Source organism: Lonchura striata, chromosome 10 (genome assembly GCF_050655825.1).
Source record: "Lonchura striata isolate lonStrDom1 chromosome 10, ASM5065582v1, whole genome shotgun sequence".
In the NCBI taxonomy this organism is placed as follows: Eukaryota; Metazoa; Chordata; class Aves; order Passeriformes; family Estrildidae; genus Lonchura; species Lonchura striata.
This window is the reverse complement of record NC_140712.1, coordinates 4,343,213-4,365,887: the sequence shown is the minus strand read 5'-3', so window position 1 is coordinate 4,365,887 and position 22,675 is coordinate 4,343,213. Positions and strand designations below refer to the sequence as shown.

The 22,675-nt window shown below is 40.8% G+C and overlaps 2 protein-coding genes across 5 annotated transcripts in view; one reads left to right on the top strand and one right to left on the bottom strand.

Annotated features, from left to right (window-relative positions):
• HERC1 (HECT and RLD domain containing E3 ubiquitin protein ligase family member 1) overlaps nt 1–14,633 on the top strand; it is a 70,961-nt gene extending 56,328 nt beyond the window's left edge. For all 4 annotated transcript variants that reach the window (XM_021548304.4, XM_021548307.4, XM_021548302.4 and 1 more), the window contains 22 exons: nt 22–136; nt 676–822; nt 1,364–1,465; nt 1,607–1,780; nt 2,085–2,378; nt 3,367–3,432; nt 3,553–3,678; nt 4,096–4,234; nt 4,700–4,881; nt 5,474–5,629; nt 6,132–6,254; nt 6,827–6,929; nt 7,925–8,094; nt 9,374–9,512; nt 9,803–9,972; nt 10,208–10,377; nt 10,551–10,716; nt 11,012–11,088; nt 11,510–11,762; nt 11,992–12,144; nt 12,855–13,160; nt 13,977–14,633. In XM_021548304.4, the coding sequence (XP_021403979.2) occupies nt 22–136; nt 676–822; nt 1,364–1,465; nt 1,607–1,780; nt 2,085–2,378; nt 3,367–3,432; nt 3,553–3,678; nt 4,096–4,234; nt 4,700–4,881; nt 5,474–5,629; nt 6,132–6,254; nt 6,827–6,929; nt 7,925–8,094; nt 9,374–9,512; nt 9,803–9,972; nt 10,208–10,377; nt 10,551–10,716; nt 11,012–11,088; nt 11,510–11,762; nt 11,992–12,144; nt 12,855–13,160; nt 13,977–14,162 (3,517 nt within the window). In that variant the 3' untranslated portion in view covers nt 14,163–14,633. The remainder of the gene's footprint in view (nt 1–21; nt 137–675; nt 823–1,363; nt 1,466–1,606; nt 1,781–2,084; nt 2,379–3,366; nt 3,433–3,552; nt 3,679–4,095; nt 4,235–4,699; nt 4,882–5,473; nt 5,630–6,131; nt 6,255–6,826; nt 6,930–7,924; nt 8,095–9,373; nt 9,513–9,802; nt 9,973–10,207; nt 10,378–10,550; nt 10,717–11,011; nt 11,089–11,509; nt 11,763–11,991; nt 12,145–12,854; nt 13,161–13,976) is intronic.
• A 647-nt stretch (nt 14,634–15,280) lies between these two features.
• On the bottom strand, nt 15,281–22,439 carry FBXL22 (F-box and leucine rich repeat protein 22). The gene is made up of 2 exons (XM_031505759.3): nt 20,937–22,439; nt 15,281–19,068 (listed from the first exon to the last, which is right to left on the bottom strand). The coding sequence occupies exons 1-2, from the start codon at nt 21,269–21,271 to the stop codon at nt 18,723–18,725; spliced, it is 681 nt and encodes a 226-aa protein (XP_031361619.1). The 5' UTR covers nt 21,272–22,439; the 3' UTR covers nt 15,281–18,722.
• Nucleotides 22,440–22,675: the final 236 nt, after the last annotated feature.

Here is a 22,675-nt window from a genome sequence, read left to right as displayed (position 1 = left end):
ATGTCACTCGACATGCTTTAGGGGATGCCACAATGGTTTGGTGTGTGTCTGGACTGTTCCCCAAGACATAATAATCACATTGCAGTCCAACTCAGCTTGCTCAGAAGCATGGTGGGAGCAAGAAACAAGTGCCAAGGTAAAAGGATGAAATTTGGTGTGTAAGAAATTCTCTTTGCTCATTGTGAAGTTGAAAGAAGAGAAGAATATGAATTACTTGAATCTCAACGTTTTCTGAGAGAAGAAATTTGCTAAAAAAGTTTCCATTGCATTTGTCTATGTGTAGGCATTTTCAGAACGGGAAATTGAAAAATTCATTTAAGATTAAGGCTGAAGATTATATTTCCGTCTGTTTTCTTTCCTTTAAAAGTTGATCAGTTTATCCTAAAATTTAGTGAGAGTTCAAAGCTTTTTATAGATAACGAGTGAAGATTATTTTTACCTACATAAATTGTAATGTGGTCTTTGATGTTGATGTCATTTTGTAAGGGGAGGAAAGCTGATAATGTTATCAGGTTATCTATAACATACTGTCATGGGCCTAGGTGTTCTTAAATTATTTAGTGGAACTTTGCCATCTGTGTGGTTGATCAGTATTTATTTCAGAATACAGATGTGTCATGCTACTCAATTTCCTGGAAGTAGTGCAGTGTTCCATAAGTGTGTGATTGCTTGCAGGATGGATACAGGAAGGCAGTGGAAGTGAAGTGTGTGTTCCAGCTGAGAGGACACATCACTCCTGTCCGCACTGTTGCTTTCAGTCCTGATGGGCTGGCATTGGTGTCTGGGGGCCTTGGTGGCCTCATGAATATCTGGTCTTTACGGGTAAGATTATCTTTGATATGGTTTGATTCTTATTCTTAGTAAGAGTATCTGAAATGGTCAAGGTCAGACCAGCTTCCACCCCACCACATGTTAGATATATTAGAGAAAGTGTGGTGTAAAATAATGTTATAACATCATAAATAATAAAGTATGACTTGAAATTGTACTTAGCATTGAAGTACTTTATGGTTCAGTATTGATTGATTCTGTAGGATTGGTCATGTTAGTTAGGTTTTGTAGAACCAGCCAGTTTTGTTATAGTTAAGAAAAATATTCTCTTATGTTGAGGACTCTAATTTAAAGAGCTAGATATTGTGGATTATTAAGCACTTTTGAATCCTTAGTTACGTTACCTCCTCAATATGGTAAAAATTAGGGGTTTCTGCTCTTAGGTTAAGCAGTTCAGTTTTTAAGTAGTTTTTAAGTTTTAAGCTTTAAGTTTTTAAGCTTTGAAAGCTTGTGAGAGTATCATCCCTTAGGAATGCACTTGAACAGAACTGTAGCTCTTTTTTCACCTGACTCCAACCCCTTCTCTCACTAGGATGGTTCAGTATTGCAGAGTGTTGTGATAGGGTCTGGAGCTATCCAGACTGCAGTATGGATCCCTGAGGTTGGAGTTGCTGCCTGCTCTAACAGATCAAAGGTGAGACAGAAATGTTTGAACCTCTGTGTTTTCTGACCCCTATAGAAATCAAGATGGTTGGTGATAAATCAATGGAGCTGAATGGTCCTGCTTAGTGAATTTTTAATTACTAACATGACTAATATGACTGCTGTTGAACAGGATGTGTTGGTGGTGAACTGCACCTCAGAGTGGATCTCTTCTAATCACGTGCTGGCGACATGCAGGACTGCGCTGAAGCAGCAGGGAGTTCTGGGCTTGAACATGGCTCCGTGCATGCGTGCATTCCTGGAGCGCTTGCCCATGATGCTGCAGGAGCAGTATGCCTATGAAAAGGTATGAGAAATGTGAATATTTGTTACCATTCATGGCTGACATGAGTTCACTGTTTAGATCTCAGATGGTTTCAGTCTTTCACCAGAGAACTCAGAAGACTTTCCTGCATTCTACTTGAAATATGTTTCACTATTCTCAAAGCTATTAGTCTTCTAATTTGAAAATATTTAAAATATTAGAAAAACTTCAATTAAGCATGGAAGAAGGTACTGTTCTACAGGACTAGCTTTTAAGGGCTTGTATTTTGAAGTGATTGGTGTATGTTTCTAACTGGTGTGCCCTTTTCCTCCCTGTTGCCCTGCAGCCCCATGTGGTATGTGGGGACCAGCTGGTTCACAGTCCCTACATGCAGTGCTTGGCATCCCTGGCCGTGGGGCTGCACCTGGACCAGCTGCTCTGCAGCCCCCCTGTGCCACCTCACCACCAGAGCTGCGTACCTGACCCCTCTGCCTGGAACCCCACGGAATGGGCCTGGCTCGAGTGCTTCTCCACTACCATAAAAGCTGCTGAAGCCCTGGCCAAGGGAGCTCAGTTTCCAGAGTCCTTCACTGTCCCAGACCTGGAGCCTGTTCCAGAGGATGAGCTTACTCTCCTGATGGTAAAAGTTGATGTATTGTCTTAACAGCCAAGTGTGCTGTTACTCAGCACATGGTATGATGCAGTGAAATCTCTGAATTACAAACATATTTAGTAACAAAAGCACCAGCAATAAGTTTATTTTTTAATTAACTGGTTAGAATATTCTGTTAATATTGCTCTGTGTGTGTGCAATGAGTGCAAGTCAGTTGCACATTAAAATAGAAAACAACTCAAAACTGATGGTAATTTTCATATGTGATAGGAAGAAATGTAGAGCTTTGTAATGCTATTTTAAGAGTAATATTTTTGTAATATTCCCACACCTAGTGTCAATTTTCTTCCTGACTTATGTTAACCAAACAAAAAATTTTTAATTAAGAATTTTTTAGAAGCAAGCTTATAACATTTCAAGCCAGTGTTTGCAGTTGAAATTTCAAAAAGCCCTATGCATCAGTAAGTAGAAAAAGATCACTTGACATTCCCCACCTCACACAGCCCCCTGGATATCAGGCTAGCTCAGAGGCCCGAGGCTGTGAGGGGAGGAATATCAGGAGATGGCAAAGTTTTCCAAAAGAGGCTCTTACCCCAAAATACGTTGGTTCAGCTCTCTTTATTCTGTGGTGTCCAAGGGGAGAGCGGGGCAAAAGAGAACGAACAGGAAATGTCAGGGGGCTATATAGACTTTGGACAGGGTGGGCTTCCCTGGCTCTCCCCCAACCCCATTGGGGCAGGAAGGAGGGTCCAGGGTTATCTTGATCAGAGTCACAGAGTCCTGGGGAAGGGGTAATAGAATGCCCATGGACTCACTGTAACAATCACTTCATCATTAATTTAGTTTTTCTTTCATTGATTTGGATCGCAAGTTGTGGGTAACAGTCATTGCTAGTCTGCACACATTTTGTTTAGAATAATTTAAATACTGTTCTTAGGAAAATATATATTGTATAACAGAAAAATAATGTGCATCTCTTGAGCTGAACATGGTAAATATGGCTTTTGCTGTGTAGGATAACAGTAAATGGATCAATGGCATGGATGAACAGATCATGTCTTGGGCAACATCAAGGCCAGAGGTCAGTTAAATTGATGGTTTGGAGGGTTTGGGGTGTTTTGAGGGGTTTTTATTCTTTTGAAATGTGGCAAGTTGTTGAAAGTGCTCTTGTTCTAAAGCCTTCTTTCATGCTCTTCCCTAGGATTGGCACTTAGGAGGCAAATGTGACGTGTACCTGTGGGGAGCAGGAAGGCATGGACAGCTGGCAGAGGCTGGCAGAAATGTCATGATCCCAGTGGCAGCACCTTCATTCTCCCCAGCCCAGCAGGTGATCGCTTAGAACCAGTCATGATTTCATCGTTGCCATCTGTTGTTTGTACAGCTTGTCAAAATCCCTCACTAAATGTCTTTTCAATTTGTTGTTTGAATTGACTTCAAGCATTTCAAAACATGGGTTTCACTAGAAAGGAGATCTTAAATTATTCAACAAGTTCAAGCCAAGAAGCCACTGAAATCTGGCAACACAGAATTATTTTATATGAGCACGGTTTTAAAATACCTGCACAACTTTCACATAATACATGTGGCAGTTATGCTTTCTGAAATAGCATTGACTCGATGGAATATTGTCTTGATATAATTGCAAAGAAAGCAAAAGGAAATAGTGCACTGTAATGCAAGTATTACAGCATTGCTGCATTTAGTATGTAATTTATTAACATTCCTTCATGTCTTTCTAAACTAGGTGGTTTGTGGTCAGAATTGTACTTTTGTCATCCAAGCCAATGGCACAGTTTTGGCTTGTGGTGAAGGGAGCTATGGACGACTGGGACAAGGAAATTCTGATGATCTTCATGTCTTAACTGTCATTTCAGCACTTCAAGGTAAAACTTATATTTGAGAGGAATCCAGTGATGCAGCATAAATAAGCATTTTGGTAGTTAGTGTAATTGCTTCTGCTGATGCTCTTCTGCAGATTTACTCATTAAAATATTGTTGTTTCTAATTAAAAATTTGAACAAATAAGCAAGATCTTCATATTTCCTTAAGATTTAAACAGCAGTATGTTAAAATTGGTTAAATTTAAGAAGGCTTTGAGGAAAACTATCTGATCAAATGAGGAACACTTAATTTCAAAGCTAATGGCAGGGCAGAAGCACAAGTTCTCCATAAGAAAACAAAGGTTTTGTTCAAATTAAAAGTAAATTAATTGCTATAAAAAGAAGCCTTACTGCTATTTGTTCCTTTCTCCAGACCTAACTGGCTGCCACAAAGCACCCATGGATAAATGTATGTAAGAATTTGTTATATATGATGCTAAGCTTTGTTTTCTTGCTTGTCTTTGCCAGGCTTTGTTGTGACACAGCTGGTGACCTCCTGTGGGTCTGATGGACATTCCATGGCTTTGACAGAAAGTGGGGAAGTCTTCAGCTGGGGAGATGGGGACTATGGCAAGCTAGGCCACGGGAACAGCGACAGGCAGCGCAGGCCCAGGCAGATCGAGGCTCTGCAGGGAGAAGAAGTTGTGCAGGTTTCAAAATATTTCTATCTCCTTCCAGCTGCAGGCCTGGAAACTCAATGCTGTAGAACTTCATGAAAACAGGCAACTTCTTAATTCTCTAGGCTTCATGAACCATGGTGGTTGTTTCCAGTTAAAGGTTGTATTAATTGACAATTGGTACTGGAGAGGACTGAAAATAGACCATGGAAGAAAGGGATAATTTAAAGATTATCAAAATACTGACATGATTTATAAGTTTCCCTTCCTCCTTGTCAGGTGACTTTGACCTACAAAACTGGTCACCAAGACCTCCTCCTAAGTACTAACAATGCACAAAAGCATATTTGATTTTGTCTGGAGGTTTCTTTATTAAAAAATTAGATAATCACACAGCAAATTCTTCACACAATTATCCTCCAGTCCCCCTCCATAACATTGCCACTGAAGAGAGTTAAGAGATGAGTTGCTGGAGAAATAGTTAATACTAAAATATCTGTATTTTAACTCTTTAAAAAGAAACATGGTTTAGGGTCAAGAAAGGTATTACATATGTACATATAATAGTCAATATAAACTTCCAAGTTTAAAATGTGTGTAAAAGTAATGCTTATTTTACTTTCAGATGTCATGTGGCTTCAAGCACTCAGCTGTGGTGACAGCAGATGGCAAACTTTTTACATTTGGAAATGGTGATTATGGTCGACTGGGGCTTGGAAATACTTCCAATAAGAAACTTCCAGAAAGAGTGACGGCACTGGAAGGTTACCAGATTGGCCAGGCACGGTTTATCTAAAATTAGCAATGTATCTTAGTTTAAAGTTTGTGTTTTTAATATATTTAAGTGTTCAATTGTGGTTTTTAACCTTGGCTTTTATTTTGATTATGATCGCAGAATTTGATAATGCATGATTTTTTAAATACTTACTTTGCTGAGTCTTTTGATCATCTTTGTGCAAAACTGTCTGTGTTTTTAACATTTAAAGATTTAGGCATTTTTAAGCATGACTTAAGGAATTTTTTGTATTTTTAAGCAGGGAATGTGTGTGCCATACTACTATCCTTTGGTTCTATGAGCTGAGATAAAGCAAGTGTTGATAAAATAGTGCTGTATTTTTCAGTCCTAAGGGTCTTTAAGGCACTTTAATAAACAGTGGAAGTTTTGATAGTTTTACAGGGATAGTTCATTTTTAAAACACAATTTTTCTTCTTTAAGGTAGTTGGTATGTTTGAGCTAGTAAGTCAGCAAAAGCAGTGGTAATAACATTATATCTCTCACCCAGGTTGCCTGTGGCCTCAATCACACTGTGGCTGTGTCAACAGATGGCTCAATGGTTTGGGCTTTTGGAGATGGAGATTATGGTAAACTTGGTTTGGGAAATTCCACTGCAAAGTCCTCACCACAGGTTAGAGTCCCAAGGAAATTATTCTTTGCATAAACTTTCAGTGCTCTTAAAGATGTTGCACAGTGTTGAGTGTGTGATTTCCAGATGTTATTAATTCCATGCTGTTAATGCACAATCTGGCACAAATAATTATGATGATACATTATGCTGAGCCTGGTACTCTGAAGAATTTTGTGTACTTCATAGTGACTGTGTCCCAGTAGTAGTACAGATAGTCAAAATCTGAGGCTTACCTTAGAGAAGAGAGATATCTTCCTTTGGAAACTGGGGAGAAGGTTGTTTACACACCCATCTACTTTTTCCCATGCCACTCCCCCTCACTCCCAGGAAAAAAAAAGTTATTTTGAATCATTGTACATAGAATAAGGTGTTCACTCCATTGAAAAAAAAAGTTTTGGTTTCCTGTACTAATTTCCAAGTGTTAATTAAAATAATCTTACAATGTGTGTGCTGCACAGTGGGAATAAAAAAATTCTTTTTTGGAAGCAGGAGTTACAGATTGAATTTGTGTTTGCTTTCTGTTTATATCCTTGTAATACTATAGCTTATTTTCCTTTCACTTTATCCCAAAGAAAGTGGATATTCTTTGTGGAATTGGAATAAAAAAAGTTGCCTGTGGAACTCAGTTCTCGGTTGCACTGACAAAAGATGGTCATGTGTATACTTTTGGCCAAGGTAAGACAAACTGCTCTTTTGACATTTCCATGTATAGGCTTGTGTAAATTGCAGGTGAAAAGGAAGAATATTAAGATGTATTTCTAAGACTGACCTAATGCTACTTTTTAGAAACATGTTGCGCTAATCTAAATTTTAAAACTTGAGCTATGCAATTTTAACGTACACCTGAAATCCAGATTTGTAGCTCTGTCTAGTTTGATCTCAGAACACCTTTCAATTTACTAATTTACTTTTTGAAGAGCATTTTCCTAAAAGTTCATTGAATTTCACACACATCCAAAAACACTGGGTCACTTCAAAGTTTACATTGTCTAATTAAGCGTACATACTTGCCCATGTTTAACAATCTGGGCAGGAAGATTTCTGCAGGCACTGAATGAAATATGCGGAAACTTCTGAAGTCAGTTAATTCATTTTTGTTATTGTCGCCCACATTCTTAAGATTTTCTAAAGCCTTCTAAGTTTACATTCTGTTAGAGAATTTTCTCACACAACTTTCTGTAAACAAACTATTGTTTTGCATTCCTTCATAGAGGTAGAAAAACATAATGTACAAGTAGTTTGTCCAATGTCTTTGGAGAGGTGGAACATTCACTCTCCAATCCACCGTCACCTTTGAAAAAGTATAAATGCTGGAGTCAAAAAATAAACACTCTCTTTTTCACCTTACAAATAGTAGCTCGCATTGTGCTTTCACGTATCCTATAGCAACAGTTATAAACCCATGCATTTAGATCTAGAGGCCTTGGTTTAGTAGAATTTGGTCTTGTTTCTGACTGACCACGTACACAACAGCTTTAGCAATGGGAACAAGCACTGTAGGCAGCGCTAGTTTGCAGTGAACAGCCACACCCTTTGTCCATAAAGGGTTCCCCTTGTGTCCCAGTCCCAGGACTGTACAGATCTGCTGTTTGTCCCTTCCCTGCCTGTGCCTGCAATGAAATTTCCCCTGAATGCTGCTTGCTCCTGGAGTCTGGTGCTTGCCCTTGCAGATCGCCTGATTGGGCTTCCCGAGGGCCGGGCCCGCAACCACAACCGGCCACAGCAGGTGCCGCTGCTGGCCGGGGTCTTCATCGAGGACATCGCCGTTGGTGCTGAGCACACGCTGGCCCTGTCCTCCACAGGGGACGTCTATGCCTGGGGAAGCAACTCTGAAGGCCAGGTACATCCTGTTCTCTGCTCCTGGCCTCCGGGAGCCTCTTGCTGCCCTTTACAGCTGTGCTGGGCGTGGCTTCCCTTCGGTGGAAAAGAAAGCTTCGATTTTCCTTCCCTCCTTCACCCCTCAGCACAACTGTGTTTTAGGCGATTTCCATTATTTTCTTGTTTACTCTCTGTGCTCTTCCATGGTACCAGTTTGGGAAAGCACTTCAAACATGCTACCCAAATTACTCTAATTCAAGCTTTTTAAAAGAATTGCAGATTTTCTCCTAATTCTTAAGCTGTCATCTTTTCAACATAATAATATTTATGGTTGATGTCTGTCAGATTTTTGAACTCTTTAGATACTTTTCATAATGAAAATATAAATGAACCTCTTTAAAGGAGTGGTTTTTTTGAAGTCAGAAAAAATGTAGTAAATGAGAAATTCTCCTCCTTCACCACATGCATTACTCAGATTTTTCTACTGCAGGCTACAAATTTAAGAAAGAGTCTCTTGATGTATTAGCTACTGATGTCTCAGGAAGTTTGGCCAAACTTTATCCTGTGGTGATCTAAGATTGACTTTTTGAGAAGGTTTGTTGGGCAAGATGTTTGAAATCATTTTTGAGGAAATTTTTTGAGGTATTTTTTTCTCGATTACTTTTATTAGTGGTTTTTTTAATATGATACTTTGTATTTTTAAAAGAGGAAAAATAATGTAAAAATGTAGAGAAATTCATTCTGAAAGCTGTTCATATGATTTTCCTTGTGGTTCAAAATACTGGTTTTATATGAAGTGGGGAAAAAAATACACTTCTGTGATAGGAAATTTTTAACTCAAAGAGTATGAAATTAGGATATTATATTAAACTCAGTGAAAAGTCACAACATCTTCAGTAAATGTTCTCTTTACATAAACTGTGTTTTTGTAAACCAGGATTTACACTGTAGAACAAAAATGCTGTTGAAATAGCACAGAGGAGCTGTAGGAGCTTTGCTGTCTATGTATGAGAGACTGCAATACAGGACTTAGCAGCATGGATCAGATCCTCAGTCTTGGAAAGATTTTTTGAGGAGTCTCCAACTGTTTTCAGGTGTCTTTGACACCCGGATCTGTTACTCTTGGTGGGTGCAGGTGCAGTATTTTGTCAAACATGAAAAGTGAAAATACATATATGGCAGATACTTTTTTTATCACAATATATGGTGTAAACAAATATGATTTTTTGATCATCTTCTCTGAATTCTTGCTTGGAGAGTTGTAGAAATACTATCAGTTGTTGATTGTTGCCTTTTGGCAGCTGGGGCTGGGCCACACCAACCACGTGCGGGAGCCCACACTGGTGACCGTGCTGCAGGGGAAGAACGTGCGGCAGATCTCGGCCGGCCGCTGCCACAGTGCAGCCTGGACGGCTCCACCTGTCCCCCCTCGAGCTCCGGGTGAGTAACTGAGCTTTTGTCTGGCCTTTTCTTTAGTCCTGGTGTCTCCTGGGCTGTGAGTGTGACAAGAATTTCTGAATATTCAGGACAAAATTGGGGTTTCTTATATCCATACCTTGTTTTGTTTAATATACAAATTCTCTTACCTCAGTTTGGCTTCTGTTGTGGTTTAACCACAGTAGGCAGCTGAGCACCATGGAAGCTACTGTGAGGAAAATCAGCTTCATCCAAGCCAAAGCAATACAGCTCCTCTTTCTCAAAGAAGTGCTTGGTTTCTCTATCTGTGGCAGGTGTTTCAGTGCCTTTGCAGCTTGGGTTACCTGATGGCATTCCACCCCAGTATGGAGCACTGAAAGAAGTGAGCATTCATACAGTGAGAGCAAGGCTGAGACTACTCTACCATTTCTCTGACCTCATGTACTCTTCATGGCGATTACTTAACCTCAGTCCCAATAACCAGGTAAAATTCCATTTGAAAAAAACTGGCTTGGCTGTATTGTTCTGCTAGTGTTTCTGACTAGATCTAGATAGGACTTAGTAACAGGCTCTGTAATTTTTTGATTAAAAAAAGTTAAAAATAAATAATTCCGTAATAAAGCAAACTTTTTGAAGGTATTGCTTTACTTTCTCACTTATGCTATCACTGCCAAGTCAATGTTCTGTTTTTTCTGGTCAATATTTGTGCTTTATTGCAGAACAGTACCTCTCATTACAATGCTGGAACGTGGGGGATAGTGCAGGGGCAGCTGAGGCCCTTGCTGGCTCCGCGGGTGTACACCCTGCCCATGGTGCGCTCCATAGGCAAAACCATGGTGCAGGGCAAGAACTACGGGCCCCAGATCACTGTGAAAAGGATCTCCACCAGGTCAGTGCTGCTCGCACAGGCCTTGGGTTACACCTCGTGTGCGTGCTGAGATTCATACATTGCCTTCTGTTCTGGCATTCTGAGCTCTCTCTGGACAGCTTTGTTGATTGAATGTCTCAGAGCCTTTACATGATTGTGAGTTATATTTGTGACTGTGTGTCTTTCCCCCAAAGGGGTCGGAAGTGCAAGCCCATTTTTGTCCAGATAGCAAGGCAAGTGGTAAAGCTGATTGCATCAGACCTTCGTTTACCCTCCCGTGCCTGGAAAGTGAAGCTGGTCGGAGAAGGAGCTGATGATGCAGGTGGAGTGTTTGATGACACCATTACAGAAATGTGTCAGGTATATCTGTGAATATTTTGGGAATGTGTAATAGGAATGTATCACAGTGCAGTCCCAGGAAAAAAAAACCTTGTTGCCTGACATAAAGACAGGTCTTGAAATAAACATGTCTTTACTACTTAAAATCATCCTACCATGTTTACCTTCTCTCAGTGTTTCATATGAATTTGTAAGGAGTAATCATCACCATAGTGAAATATTCTGTCTTGTAATGCTAAAATGTCTTAATAGTTCTGTCATAAGTTTGCTTTCCCTCTTTCTAAGAAGGCTTTTTTTTTTTATGTTGATCTTTAAGGAACTGGAAACTGGAATAGTAGACCTGCTTATTCCTTCCCCAAATGCTACAGCTGAAGTAGGCTACAACAGGGATAGGTAAGTTGTACAGGATGTGCTTTTATTGCAGATGGGTGAAAATCCAAATCTTCCATTGACTTTTTTATACCAAATGATGAGACTTCATGATTGTCTCTAGTATACTTTTTCATTCAGGGTATGTTGGCACTTCTTTGTGGAGCCAGGGCATGGCTTTAATGTGGGTTTGCTGGATTGCTGATGGCAGAATTCAGAGTAGCATCAAGATGCCAGGCTTTGTGCTCAGGAGTTCTGCCTCCCTCAGGTTCCAATATTTTAACAGCTAAAGATAAATTGTTATCTTATTTGAATAAGTTTATTTGGACACTTGCTAATAAGTGTTCTGGCAGTTACTGTGCTGTGCTTACAAGTGTTTTTCCTTTTACTTTGAATGATGTAGCATAGAAGTAATACTCTTTTCACTGCTTCTTTGTCCTTTCAGATTTCTCTTTAACCCTTCAGCATGTTTAGATGAACATCTGATGCAGTTTAAGTTCTTGGGCATTCTCATGGGTGTAGCTATTCGTACAAAAAAGCCATTAGATCTTCATTTAGCTCCAATGGTTTGGAAGCAACTTTGTTGTATCCCACTCATCTTGGAGGATTTGGAGGAGGTAGATCTGCTCTATGTGCAGACCCTCAACAGCATTCTTCACATTGAAGACAGTGGGATTACTGAAGAAAATTTCCATGAGGTAAGATAAGAAAGTCAGTGCTTCTAGATTTATTCTGAAAGCAGTTACTATATCAGATTGACCTTCACATCAGTATTTCTATAATTTCAATCTCCATTCTTGAGATAACAAGCACTTGTGCATTTAGAATAGTCTGTGATCTTAGTACATGTAGTTCTGGATGACTTGTAGTAAAATGCTGTGCTTGAATCACTGGAGTGACTTATGGTTTTCCTGTTTTGTGTAACAGATGATTCCTTTAGATTCTTTTGTTGGCCAAAGTGCTGATGGTAAAATGGTTCCCATAATTCCTGGAGGGAACAGTATCCCACTTACCTTTTCAAACAGGAAAGAGTATGTGGAGAGGGCAATTGAGTACAGACTCCATGAAATGGACCGACAGGTAAGAACCTCGTTGTGACCTGCCCCTGTTGTTAGTGGGAACAGGGGGCAATTCGTGCATATTTCCATTACAGTTTATTCAGTACTAAGAAAAGCGTGGCTTTCTGCATCTTTCTGTGTCTCTGTATTTTTTCTTCCCCAGAAACTGTTTTGGCCTTTTTTTTAAATTTAGTCTTGTTTTTTTCTCAGTAATTGCTCAGTTGGCAAGAGAGTGTTAGAAGTCAAAGCTGGTCTTCCATTTAAGTAGCCCCACTTGAGAAAAAAACCTACAGTTTTGCATGCTGGGCACTCTGACTTGACATGTGAACAACACAGAGAAAACAGTTTCCTCATCAGAGATACCAAATCCCAGGTCTTGCAGAACAAGTATAGCATTCTCACCATACATGTGAATTGGAACAAAGTCTTATTTCTATTAACAGTTGCTTGGTTTAGCCATCATTATTTGTGCTGCCAACTTCTAATTTTTTTAAATAGTTCTGTGTTGGATTAGAAGATGTTCTTTAATGTGCAGTTACAATTAAAAATATCTGTAATATTCTCCAGGATTTTGAGAAACAATACAGTCCTTGCAGGGACTGCATGGTTGGAGGCTGTATTTGGAAGACATTGGTAATTCTGTCACTCGATGCCATTTCTCAGCTTGGATAGTCCAGAAAGTGCCAGAGATCAGAGTTGCACTTCAAATGTCTCTCCTATTTTTGCCATTAGGTGGCTGCTGTCAGGGAAGGGATGTCTTGGATTGTGCCTGTTCCTTTGCTGTCCCTTCTGACTGCCAAGCAGTTGGAGCAGATGGTCTGTGGAATGCCAGAAATATCAGTTGAAGTTCTGAAGAAGGTTGTGCGATACAGAGAAGTTGATGAGCAGCATCAGCTGGTGCAGTGGTTCTGGCACACCCTGGAAGAATTTTCAAATGAGGAGAGAGTCCTTTTCATGAGGTTTGTGTCAGGAAGATCTCGACTGCCAGCCAACACAGCTGATATTTCTCAGCGATTCCAAATAATGAAGGTTGATAGGGTAAGACACTAGTATTAATATTATTTTATCATCATTATTTCCTCTCAAGTATAGTCCGTGCTTTGGCACCAGGAGGCAATTTCCATAACTGTAAATTTACAGAAAAAGTATGGGATGGGATATGCTCTAAGTTAAAAAACTCAGACATTTTGGTTGTATAGAAGGACATAGGCTGCATGAATTGCATCTTAATGTAGTTGTTGCAACTGGTGATTGGAGATAAAGACAAGAAACATTGTCTACTACAATTGTTCCAATCTCTTTTCATTTAGTAATTTTCTTTCTGTTTTTAATTTCGTGCAAGTGGCATCATATGATCACTAGTGAATTCTTAGTGTTTTAAAACCACTGCAATGAGTTTACAGTGTATTGTTTTACATGCAGGATGCATTAATTTGGGGTTTTGTGCAGTGAAAGCACATTCTCTGTGAACAACATGAACAAAAAACTTGACAAAATCTCAGCAAACAGGGGTTTGTCATATTTGGTTAGGTGTCTCTCAGATTACCTTATGCACACTGTGTAATTTGATCATTGGTATCTAGTAGCAGGCTTTTAAACAGCAGTGTGATCAACTTTTCAAAAGGCTGAATTCATTAGTGGGTTGTATTACTTGCAGAGTACGCTACTGAGGTTTTGGATGTACTTAAGGGTGGAATAAATGCTGTAAACAAGGGAGGTCAGTCTGCTTCTTTAAAGGAATTTGAGATAGAATGTGAAAATGATAGAGTCAAGGAGCAATGAAATGTGGATATTGTTGCATTTTTAACTTCATTCACAACTTACCAATGTCCCACCTTTTATCTGTTTCCACAGCCTTACGACAGCTTGCCTACCTCACAGACTTGTTTCTTTCAACTGAGGCTCCCACCTTACTCCAGTCAAGTAATTATGGCAGAGCGTTTGCGCTATGCAATCAATAATTGCAGGTCTATAGACATGGACAATTACATGCTCTCCCGGAATGTGGACAATGCAGAGGGCTCAGACACAGATTATTAACATTCTGTGAACAGTCATCTTCCTTTTACTACAAGTAGTGCCCTAAGTCCAGTTCATCATTGATATAATTTTACAGTAATCATAGATGTTTTAGGAGCATAAAACCAGATCTTAATAGATGGTGGCCACATTTCAGTTACTCTAAATGTAACAAAAAATTAGATGTTTTTATTTTTTTGTGATTGTAAAAAAGAAAAAAGGAAAAACAAAACAAAAAAGTATGATCGGTAAGTTTTTTCTCCTTTTTTGGTCACTTTTGATAAGTTTGCATGGAGACATTTTGGTGCATTTTTGTTGGGAATAGTACATTTGTAAACCTTCCCAGTGAACATGAAGAGTTGTACATTGTGTATAATTGTTCATTAGCCAGGACAGTTTTACATGAATATTCACATATTTATTTTGTCTTAATTTGAATTGCCTGTGCAGGGTTCCTTCTGCAGAGAAAAATAAAGCAAATTCAAGACTCAACTTCTTGTATGCATTTATGAACTGTGGTTGGTTTACTCAGGCTTCATACTTTTATATTTTGTCTCAGAAAATTATAGTCTTACAGTGTTGAGACAGGGTGTGACATTTGAAGCATCTTAAAATGTTCACCCTGCTGGACTGTGCTGTGTAGCCCCATGCTCTGCCTTCTCCTGGCCTAAGGCCCTGGCTGGTTGGATGTACTGCTGTTCATTCCTTGTACTACAATACAAGTTCATGCTGTGCTTGGTTCCTTCTTGCTTTTTGTTTAAACATTTTGCTCCTCCATAGTAGTTGTTGACAGTAAAAGCATGCTGCCACCTTGATGCAGAAAACTTTAAATATTTTGAGCAAAATAATATTTTTAATGGACACATTGATATAGTTAATTCCTGCTCAGAGTACACAAAAATTAAAATGGAAAGGATGGTGTAACTGCGCACTGCGGTCACAGGGGCGACATTCTCCACCCAGTTCACTCCCCGGACCGGTGTGCAGTCTCGAGAGGGGCTGGCCCAGGATCTCTGCTGAGCTCCCCCGGCTGGCGCTGCGTACAGGGGCTCGCAGCTCCCTGCAGCGACGGCTGTGGTGTGGGAACACAGGGCAACGCAGTATGAGAAACCAAGGCAAAGGAATAGAGAGGGATCAGCTTTTGAGTTCCAAGGAAGTTTTATTCCCCAGAGGAGTCAGGGACAAGTGACAACAACTGGGGGCAAAAAGCTGCTTTTAAGGAGAAGCAGGAATAAGGGGAGGACACAACATTTTACCAATAGAAGGCATTAGGGGAGGGTTGCAGGGAAAGGGCTATCCAATAGAAGCCACCAGGGGGAAGGAGCAAACCCTGCACCCCAGTCTTGCTTCGAGGAAGGGATGAAGGACAGGGAACATTCCAGAAGGGAACAAAGGAGGTACAAGGAGATTGACAGGTGTATGGCAGGAGAATCTTGGGGTAAACAACTCGGGGCTGAACCATCAGGGAAGCCAAATGGGGTACATGAAATGAACAATTACAAACTTGTAACAAGGAATATTTAAAACGTATTACAGAAGAACAAACTGCAAAACAACAGACTACCACAGGACAGGGTAGTAGTCAAAGCTGTGGATTTTATTCACATTTTTAGTGCTGCCTTTGGTCTCACTTTGTCTCAGCTGTAACTGTTGTGATCAGCATGGTTCGCCTTACACAGTGATTGATGTTCCTGTCTGGATAGGACAGCAGTGTACTGCACAAGGACATCTCTGCTCTATACCTTAGGAGAGTACTAGACAATAGGTAATTGCCTGTTGTCTCTATGAAAGACATCACTGATGTCAAACACTACTTGGTGTTCAGAGCAGGATGTACCTGGGGAAGGAAAAGGGGAGAGGCTGTCCCCTGGCGAGTTAGAGCTGCTCTGCTCCATTTCTTCCTCCCTCAACTCCTTGGGATGATGCTGTTGGGACTGAGGGCTGGTGAAAATGTTTATTAGTGTCATCTCGCCTTGGGGCAAGGCTGGTCCATCTAAGTATGTAGTGTAGGGTAGAAATTCCTATTACTTTCTCTCATGTGCCTATTATACATTAACAAGGATTGATTGGGAAATTAATTTCCTTGTGTCCAAGACTGAGCTGCTGTATTGCTGCCAACTGACAGTGCTCAGACGGAGGGCTTAGTAAGCTGTAAAAATTTGCATATCTGGGTTCTATCTGGTGAAGTTCCCAGTACTATATATTGGCTCTTGAAAAAGCCAAAAGCCTAGCTATGATTAAAGACCACACTGCAGAGTGAAATATTAGAGGGGTTTCAAGAGTTGGGGGAAGGAGCATCTCAGGGCTCTGAAATCATGAAGACTTCATTTCCTGCCTTATTGTGTTTAGGTTTCAAACTGGACTGAGATGCTGGTGCCCCATCACTGTGTTGTGAGGATGTATAGTCACATCTTGGTCTAAATGTGTAGGTTTATTAGGTAAAAAATACAGTATCTAAATAAATGGGGAAAGTTCTGTATTAAGTCCCGTATTATTGCCTTCTGCACCTCATGGGTGTCTGACTTAGTGGCACTGATTTTGTCAGCCTGTTTCGTTCAGCACAGGAAATTACAGAATTGTGCCTGTGAAAATGGCAGTTTTATGTGGACTGTACAGTTAGCTTTCTCAATAATGAAGACCTTTTTGGAGGCAGTTTACAGTAAACTCACAGGAGCTGTTAATTAAAGGTTTGTGCTTGATGGAACTTTAATGGCTTGGAACTCCTCTTCCCACGCTGCCCCAAACACCTCCCCCTCCCCTCTCCAGTCCTGGTAGAAAACTGGTAAAAGGCTTAAGTAATATGTAGACACAAGCAAATGTGCTTTCATATCTTGTAGCTATTTGAAAATCTGTTCCTGTTAGAACTACAGAGACATGTCTTTCACCACAGAGTGCTCAGAGAGCTGGTGACATGAGGAAGTCTTGCTGCAGTGACTCTAAGTTTTGGCTTCTCAGCAGTGTGTGGAACCGTTGTTGTGTATCCAAGGAACAAGTTGTGTCAGCTTCTCAATTTACACATCACAGTAAATTTGTTCAGCTCAGCAATGTCCTTTCATAGCTGTCAGTGCTGGGTGAGGATTGCTGTGTCTCCTTACCTGCGCTTCCAGTTTTCTTCCTTACCTTGTGGTGCATAAGGGCCCTACTTGAACTTTAGGAAGGAGTTAATGAAATACCACATTTACAGTGTCATACTGTTAAATATGGCTAAGTAACAAAGATGGAATAATTTATTTTCCTCATTGATTTTTTGGGTGAGTGTTTCTTACAGATGCTCATACTGATCAAGTATTTCTCTAGAATTGCAGCATTGTTTGACTTAAGTTGCTGTAATGCTGTGATTTATTTCTTACCTCAGCCAAATTAGAGAGTGCCAAGTATATCTGTGGATCAATTAACCAGGATCAGAACGAGAAGTAAGTATATTCAACTATGTTGAGAGCTGTAAAGTCCTCTTTGGTGTCAAATTTTGTAGATGGTAGCATAGTTTCAAAAGTATGTAAAAATAGTTTCACTTCCAGATAGCAGAGCAGTGTGCAGGAAGGAGACTGCCTTGTGTTTTGGGATGGAAATAGCTACTGATTTTGTACTTTGCAGTGAGAAATGGGTATTTATGTACAGCTGGTCTGTACTGCGTTCCTAATTTAGCATTTAATGGTACTGGCTGTTAGCCACTTTATTTTCTTGTGGATTAGTTCTCTGAACTAGCACTTGTTCAGCTTGCACTTCCTTTAATGTCAGCCTTAAATAACTTGGTGCATTTTTTATTATGTAAGTACATCATGCAGAGGGTCTAACTGTGTTTTGTGTGCCTTGAATCCATGCTTCCCTCATTAACTAAAAAAGGCTGGTAAATTAACTGCCACTGTTAATCACTGAGGAAGTGCTGGTAGTCAGTACTCTGCTTTTGCTAGAAAGATGTTTCAGGGAGTGGTTATCCTCCTTAGTGGTTGGAATGACTGCCTGGTAATACCCTTTAACAGAAGTTAATCACTCTTGTTTTCAAAGTTGTGAAAGTACTACAGTAACTCATGCTCTCTCTGATGTGGCTTTATGCCCTTGCCCATTACATAAGGAGTTTTGAAAGTGCAGGGTCCAGTCTGAACCTCGTGACACAGTGGGAGGCTCTTCCTTAATGTTTGTGTTCTCAGGTCCCTGTGTGACTCATTCTGCCTCAGTTCACTCTGTGTTTCTTCCATGCAGTCAGTGAACCTTGCCATCAAACTTATTGCACTGTGTCAAACTACTGTTAGACTTTTGTAAAAGTTCATAAAATTTATTGAACTCTATCAAATTATTTAGCCTCAATAAACACACTGCTGCTTCCCTCTTCTCAGTGAGGTGCATCTGCAGCAGGAGGGTACCAGAACTGCAGTTTTCAGCAGATCTGGCATTTTGTGACAGCAATCCAGGGTTTGCCAGTTTCAAGGAACAGCAGAGAGGAAACAGTTTCTTCCTGAAGCCCATCCAGGAGGAGATGCATGTCTTTTCCCTTTACAAAACAACCATTTGTTTGGGCTTGACCAGAACCCATGGAAGAAGCGACAGTTCATTGCTACCTCAGTGGGGTAAAATACCCGCACTTTAAAGCTGAACCAATTTTCTTGATGCTTTTTCAAGCATCAGCTTTCTTTCTGGCTTACTGTCTGGGATCATGCTAGCACTTCTCTCTGCTCTGAGAATTACTGAAGGACACTTTTCCCTGACTTTCTCTAGCCCAGCTTGTGTTACATTGCGACAGAAATCCACATGGAGTGTTTGCAGTGATGCCCCGTGGAGGGTCACTGCCTCCAGGGTGTGGTCAGTGATCTGCACACAGTTCTCCAGTTTGAGGCTCTTCAGGTTTGGGCAGTTCTTGAGAAGCTGCAAAATGCAGTTATCTGTAACATGGCCACATCCAGAGAGGGTCACAGACAGCAGATTTGGACATCTGAAAGCAGGATGGTGACGGATGAGATGGGAGAAATAAATCATAGAGCTTGCAGAAGCTAATAGCATCAAGAATAAATATGAAGGCTGGAAAAATGTCTCCATCAGGAAGGGGCAAGGAGGCATAAGTAGGTGAATGCACATGTAGATCTTAAATGTTCAGCTTAACTAAACGCAAAGCTTACCTCCTTTGCTTTTTCTGTTAGTAACAACATCTCTGGCTCAGCTGGCACAGTGTCACGTGAAGGCTGTGTAAACTGTGGCTGCATAATTTTTTCTTAAAGAGTTGGATGGCGCTGTGCTTCTCCAGACACAGACAGTGGAGACCCAGCAGAGAGGAGATAAATTTCAGGATGAAGTGGAGGGCAACTGAGAAGAGACTGCTGTGCAGACATGCTGAGCATGAGCAAGTAAGGCACTCCCACTCTTAATTTTCAGGAATTACAGGTATATTTTATCTCCTTGGATTTACTGAATAGGTGCCAGCTGCTTCCTAAAGAGTGTTTGATGTTTGAACCCCACTCGGCTTTTAAACTTTCCTTTGAGTCACTGAAGCTGGTAACTCTGTTATAAACAATGATGCAGCAAATGAAAAGAGCTTTTTCTTGCTGCTTGAGTAGGCCTGGGGAAGTATAGGAAAGGCCTGTCCTCAGTGGAATGTTGATGCAGTGCAGCTGTCCTGGAGCAGCTGCTGTGCTGAGCACGGCCCTGTGCAGCAGCCTGCAAACATGTGCTATGTCTGGCTCCTCACTCAGCTCCGTTTCCAGGCAGTAGCAATTCAACATCCACCTAGCTAAACAGAGCATCACACACAGGTCTGTGTTAATGTTGCTCTTGTGAGACCTCTAGACAGATTTTTTTTTTCCTTTTAACTCTTTTCTGTTAGGAGCAGTTGGAGGAGAAAGCTGGATATTTATTTTGCATTTTTCTTTGTACACAGTGCTAGGAATTTTGACTAGGCATGCTTTCAGTGGGTTGCAGCAAAAAGAGGTAGGACCTTGTATTATCCTTTGTAGGCACAGGTATGCTGATTCCTCCTTAGTTAATCCAGATAGTTATCAATTGTTCTAAAACATTTACTTAGAAATCTGGCACTTGCAAATTTAATCCATTTTGAAGCTGCTTTTCAGTCCTTGTTTTGAGATTGCACTGCTGCTGGCTTTCTCCTGTCACTATCCCATAATTTTTTCAGTTGTTGTTCCACAGCTGAGGGTTGTGGCACAGGTGCACCATGTTGGGGAGCCACTGCTGTGGCCCCTTGGCTCTGCTTTGGGACCAAGCCAGCCCTGGTGTTACCCACACACAGTGGGACTGGCTCTACCCTGTGAGCCTACTCCTACTGCTGCTCTGCTCCTTCCTCAGAGCTGCCTTGCAGCAGCAGAGCTGTGAAGGAAAAGCTGTGTACCTAGGGCTGCTTTTCCATGGTGGCATTTCTCTTCCCTCAATGCAGTTTAGAAGCAGCTAGGAGTTCAAACTTCAGTATAATAGCAATATTTCCTTTTTAGACTGAACTAAAGCTGACACTTAGTAACATGTTAATTGAACTTGGTTGTAATGAGGTGTGTTCACTCTTTGAAATCAGGGCTCTGCTCCAGGCACCCTCCAGACACTGCCGGAATGGTGTAGTTTAGCTGAGTAGCAGTATGGGAGGCAGGAGTAGTACACTTTCCCATATTAATAACTAATTCTTCGGAAAAAAGAAGGAAAACATAGACTTAAGGGAAATGTAGAAATTGCCACTCTAAAATGAACTTGCACTACAGTTGTAAAGGCAAAGCACTCATGTATTTCATGCTCTATTTCAGGCAAGGGTTATGGAATTCACTCACCTCAAGGCAGTTACTGCACACTGACACCCACAGAACGTACCTGTTGCAAACGTCTAGTAAAAAGTCACTGACAGTGTTCTCATGCCTCTTACAGAAGTCTTTCTGGAAACTGCTTTTCATCCAATCCTCAATGTTACACAGCTTGACTCTCTCTGAATACCAGCAGATGGTTAAGTGTTTTAAAGCAGGTCCCAGGAGAAAATTGTCCTTCTTTAGTTCCACTGGAGAATGAAAGTTCAATGAAGACCATAGTAAAGGATCCTGAAATACTTCTAGTAACTTGTGACATGTTTTTGCTAGATTTTTCCTACTGTTTTTGTCCAGAAAAGAGAAGAGATGTAAAAGGCATTCCCGGTTGAGCTGGGTTATGTGCATTGCCCAGCAGCAGTGGCAGTGTGTCTTGGCCTGGTGGAGTAAAACAGCAGTGCTGGAGGGGGTTCACATTCACCAGGAGGTTGTTGCACATATATGGTTGTGGAATGGGATTTATTTTTGGCTAACAACTGGTGCAGAAGCTCAGAACAGGGAAAGGAAAAGAACCATGTTAGTAGCTTCTGCTTCCTTTGTCCAAGGGAATGGCATGGGCATGTACAATTTGATTGTCATTAAATGCTTCCTTAAAAGGGATTTTTTTCCCCCTTGTAGACTCTCCTGAAGTTTAGCAAAGTTCTTGTGATGAGTTTCTGGAGCGGGGTGGGGCTGTAGCTACAGCTGCCAGGCGTTATCTTTGTCAGTGTTCCCCATTCAGGAGATTCGGCTGAGCTGCACTTTGGTTTGGCAGAATACACTTTACTCTCTATTTGTTCAGTTGATTTTTCTGAGGTTGCACATTTGGTTCATGTTCAAGGACTGTTACATGGAACTTTCATAAACAGTTTTTTAGAAGGAGCTGAAACATTCTCTGGGTGCCTCGAAGCACACACACAGTCTGCAGTTCAGTTCACAAGCCCCAGAGGTAGGGACAGTTTCCTGCCCACAGTTATCTGAGGCTGAGCAGTGATTCTATAAACAAAGCTGGCCGTGTCCCCACCTTCTGCAGGAGGGAAGCAATGACAGAGGCAGCCATGCATGGGAACAGCAAGGCTATGTTTAGTTCCTTGTGGGCTTGTGCTTTTAATAGAGGTCTTCTATTGGCTTGAGTTTTACAAGTTTGGCTGTTCTGGTTTTGTACGTTTAGTTCCATTACCACAGAAATCTTTTTTCCACCCTTTGGTGGAATAAGGAGATACGAAAGTGGTTTTCCAGGTAAAAGTTGCTGTTGTACAGAAATTGGAGAAAGTGTAGCAGAAAGTTGTTCTTAGAAGAATAATAAAGCTACAGCAAGGGCAGGTTGGAATTCAAAGCAACAAGCATCCCTTTAACTTTCCAGCTTGTGAATCAAAAATGCTTGAGATGAAGGTATTTTATAGTCACTTTCTGCCTGGTGTTAATACAAGAGAATAAATACATTCAACAAATCCGTAAGAAGTTACAGCAAACAGCACTGGGGGAGTTTTTCGCGTGGCCTGCACACAAATAGTAGCTGGGAGGCTTTATGGCATTTTAATTAGGAGTGTTTTAATACAGGACAAGGTTGAGTGTGACCCATTTTTACCTCTTCCTTCTTACCCCAATAATGCAGTTTAAAATTCAACTCTGAAAAACAAGATCTGAGATTTGTTTGGAGTCTGCAACAATCATAGCTTAAGGAATTGCTTGACTGTGTGTCTCAACACAGCTGACATACATAAAGAAATGGCAATTCTTTCTGCTTCATTCTTTAGTTAGTAACTTTCGGGT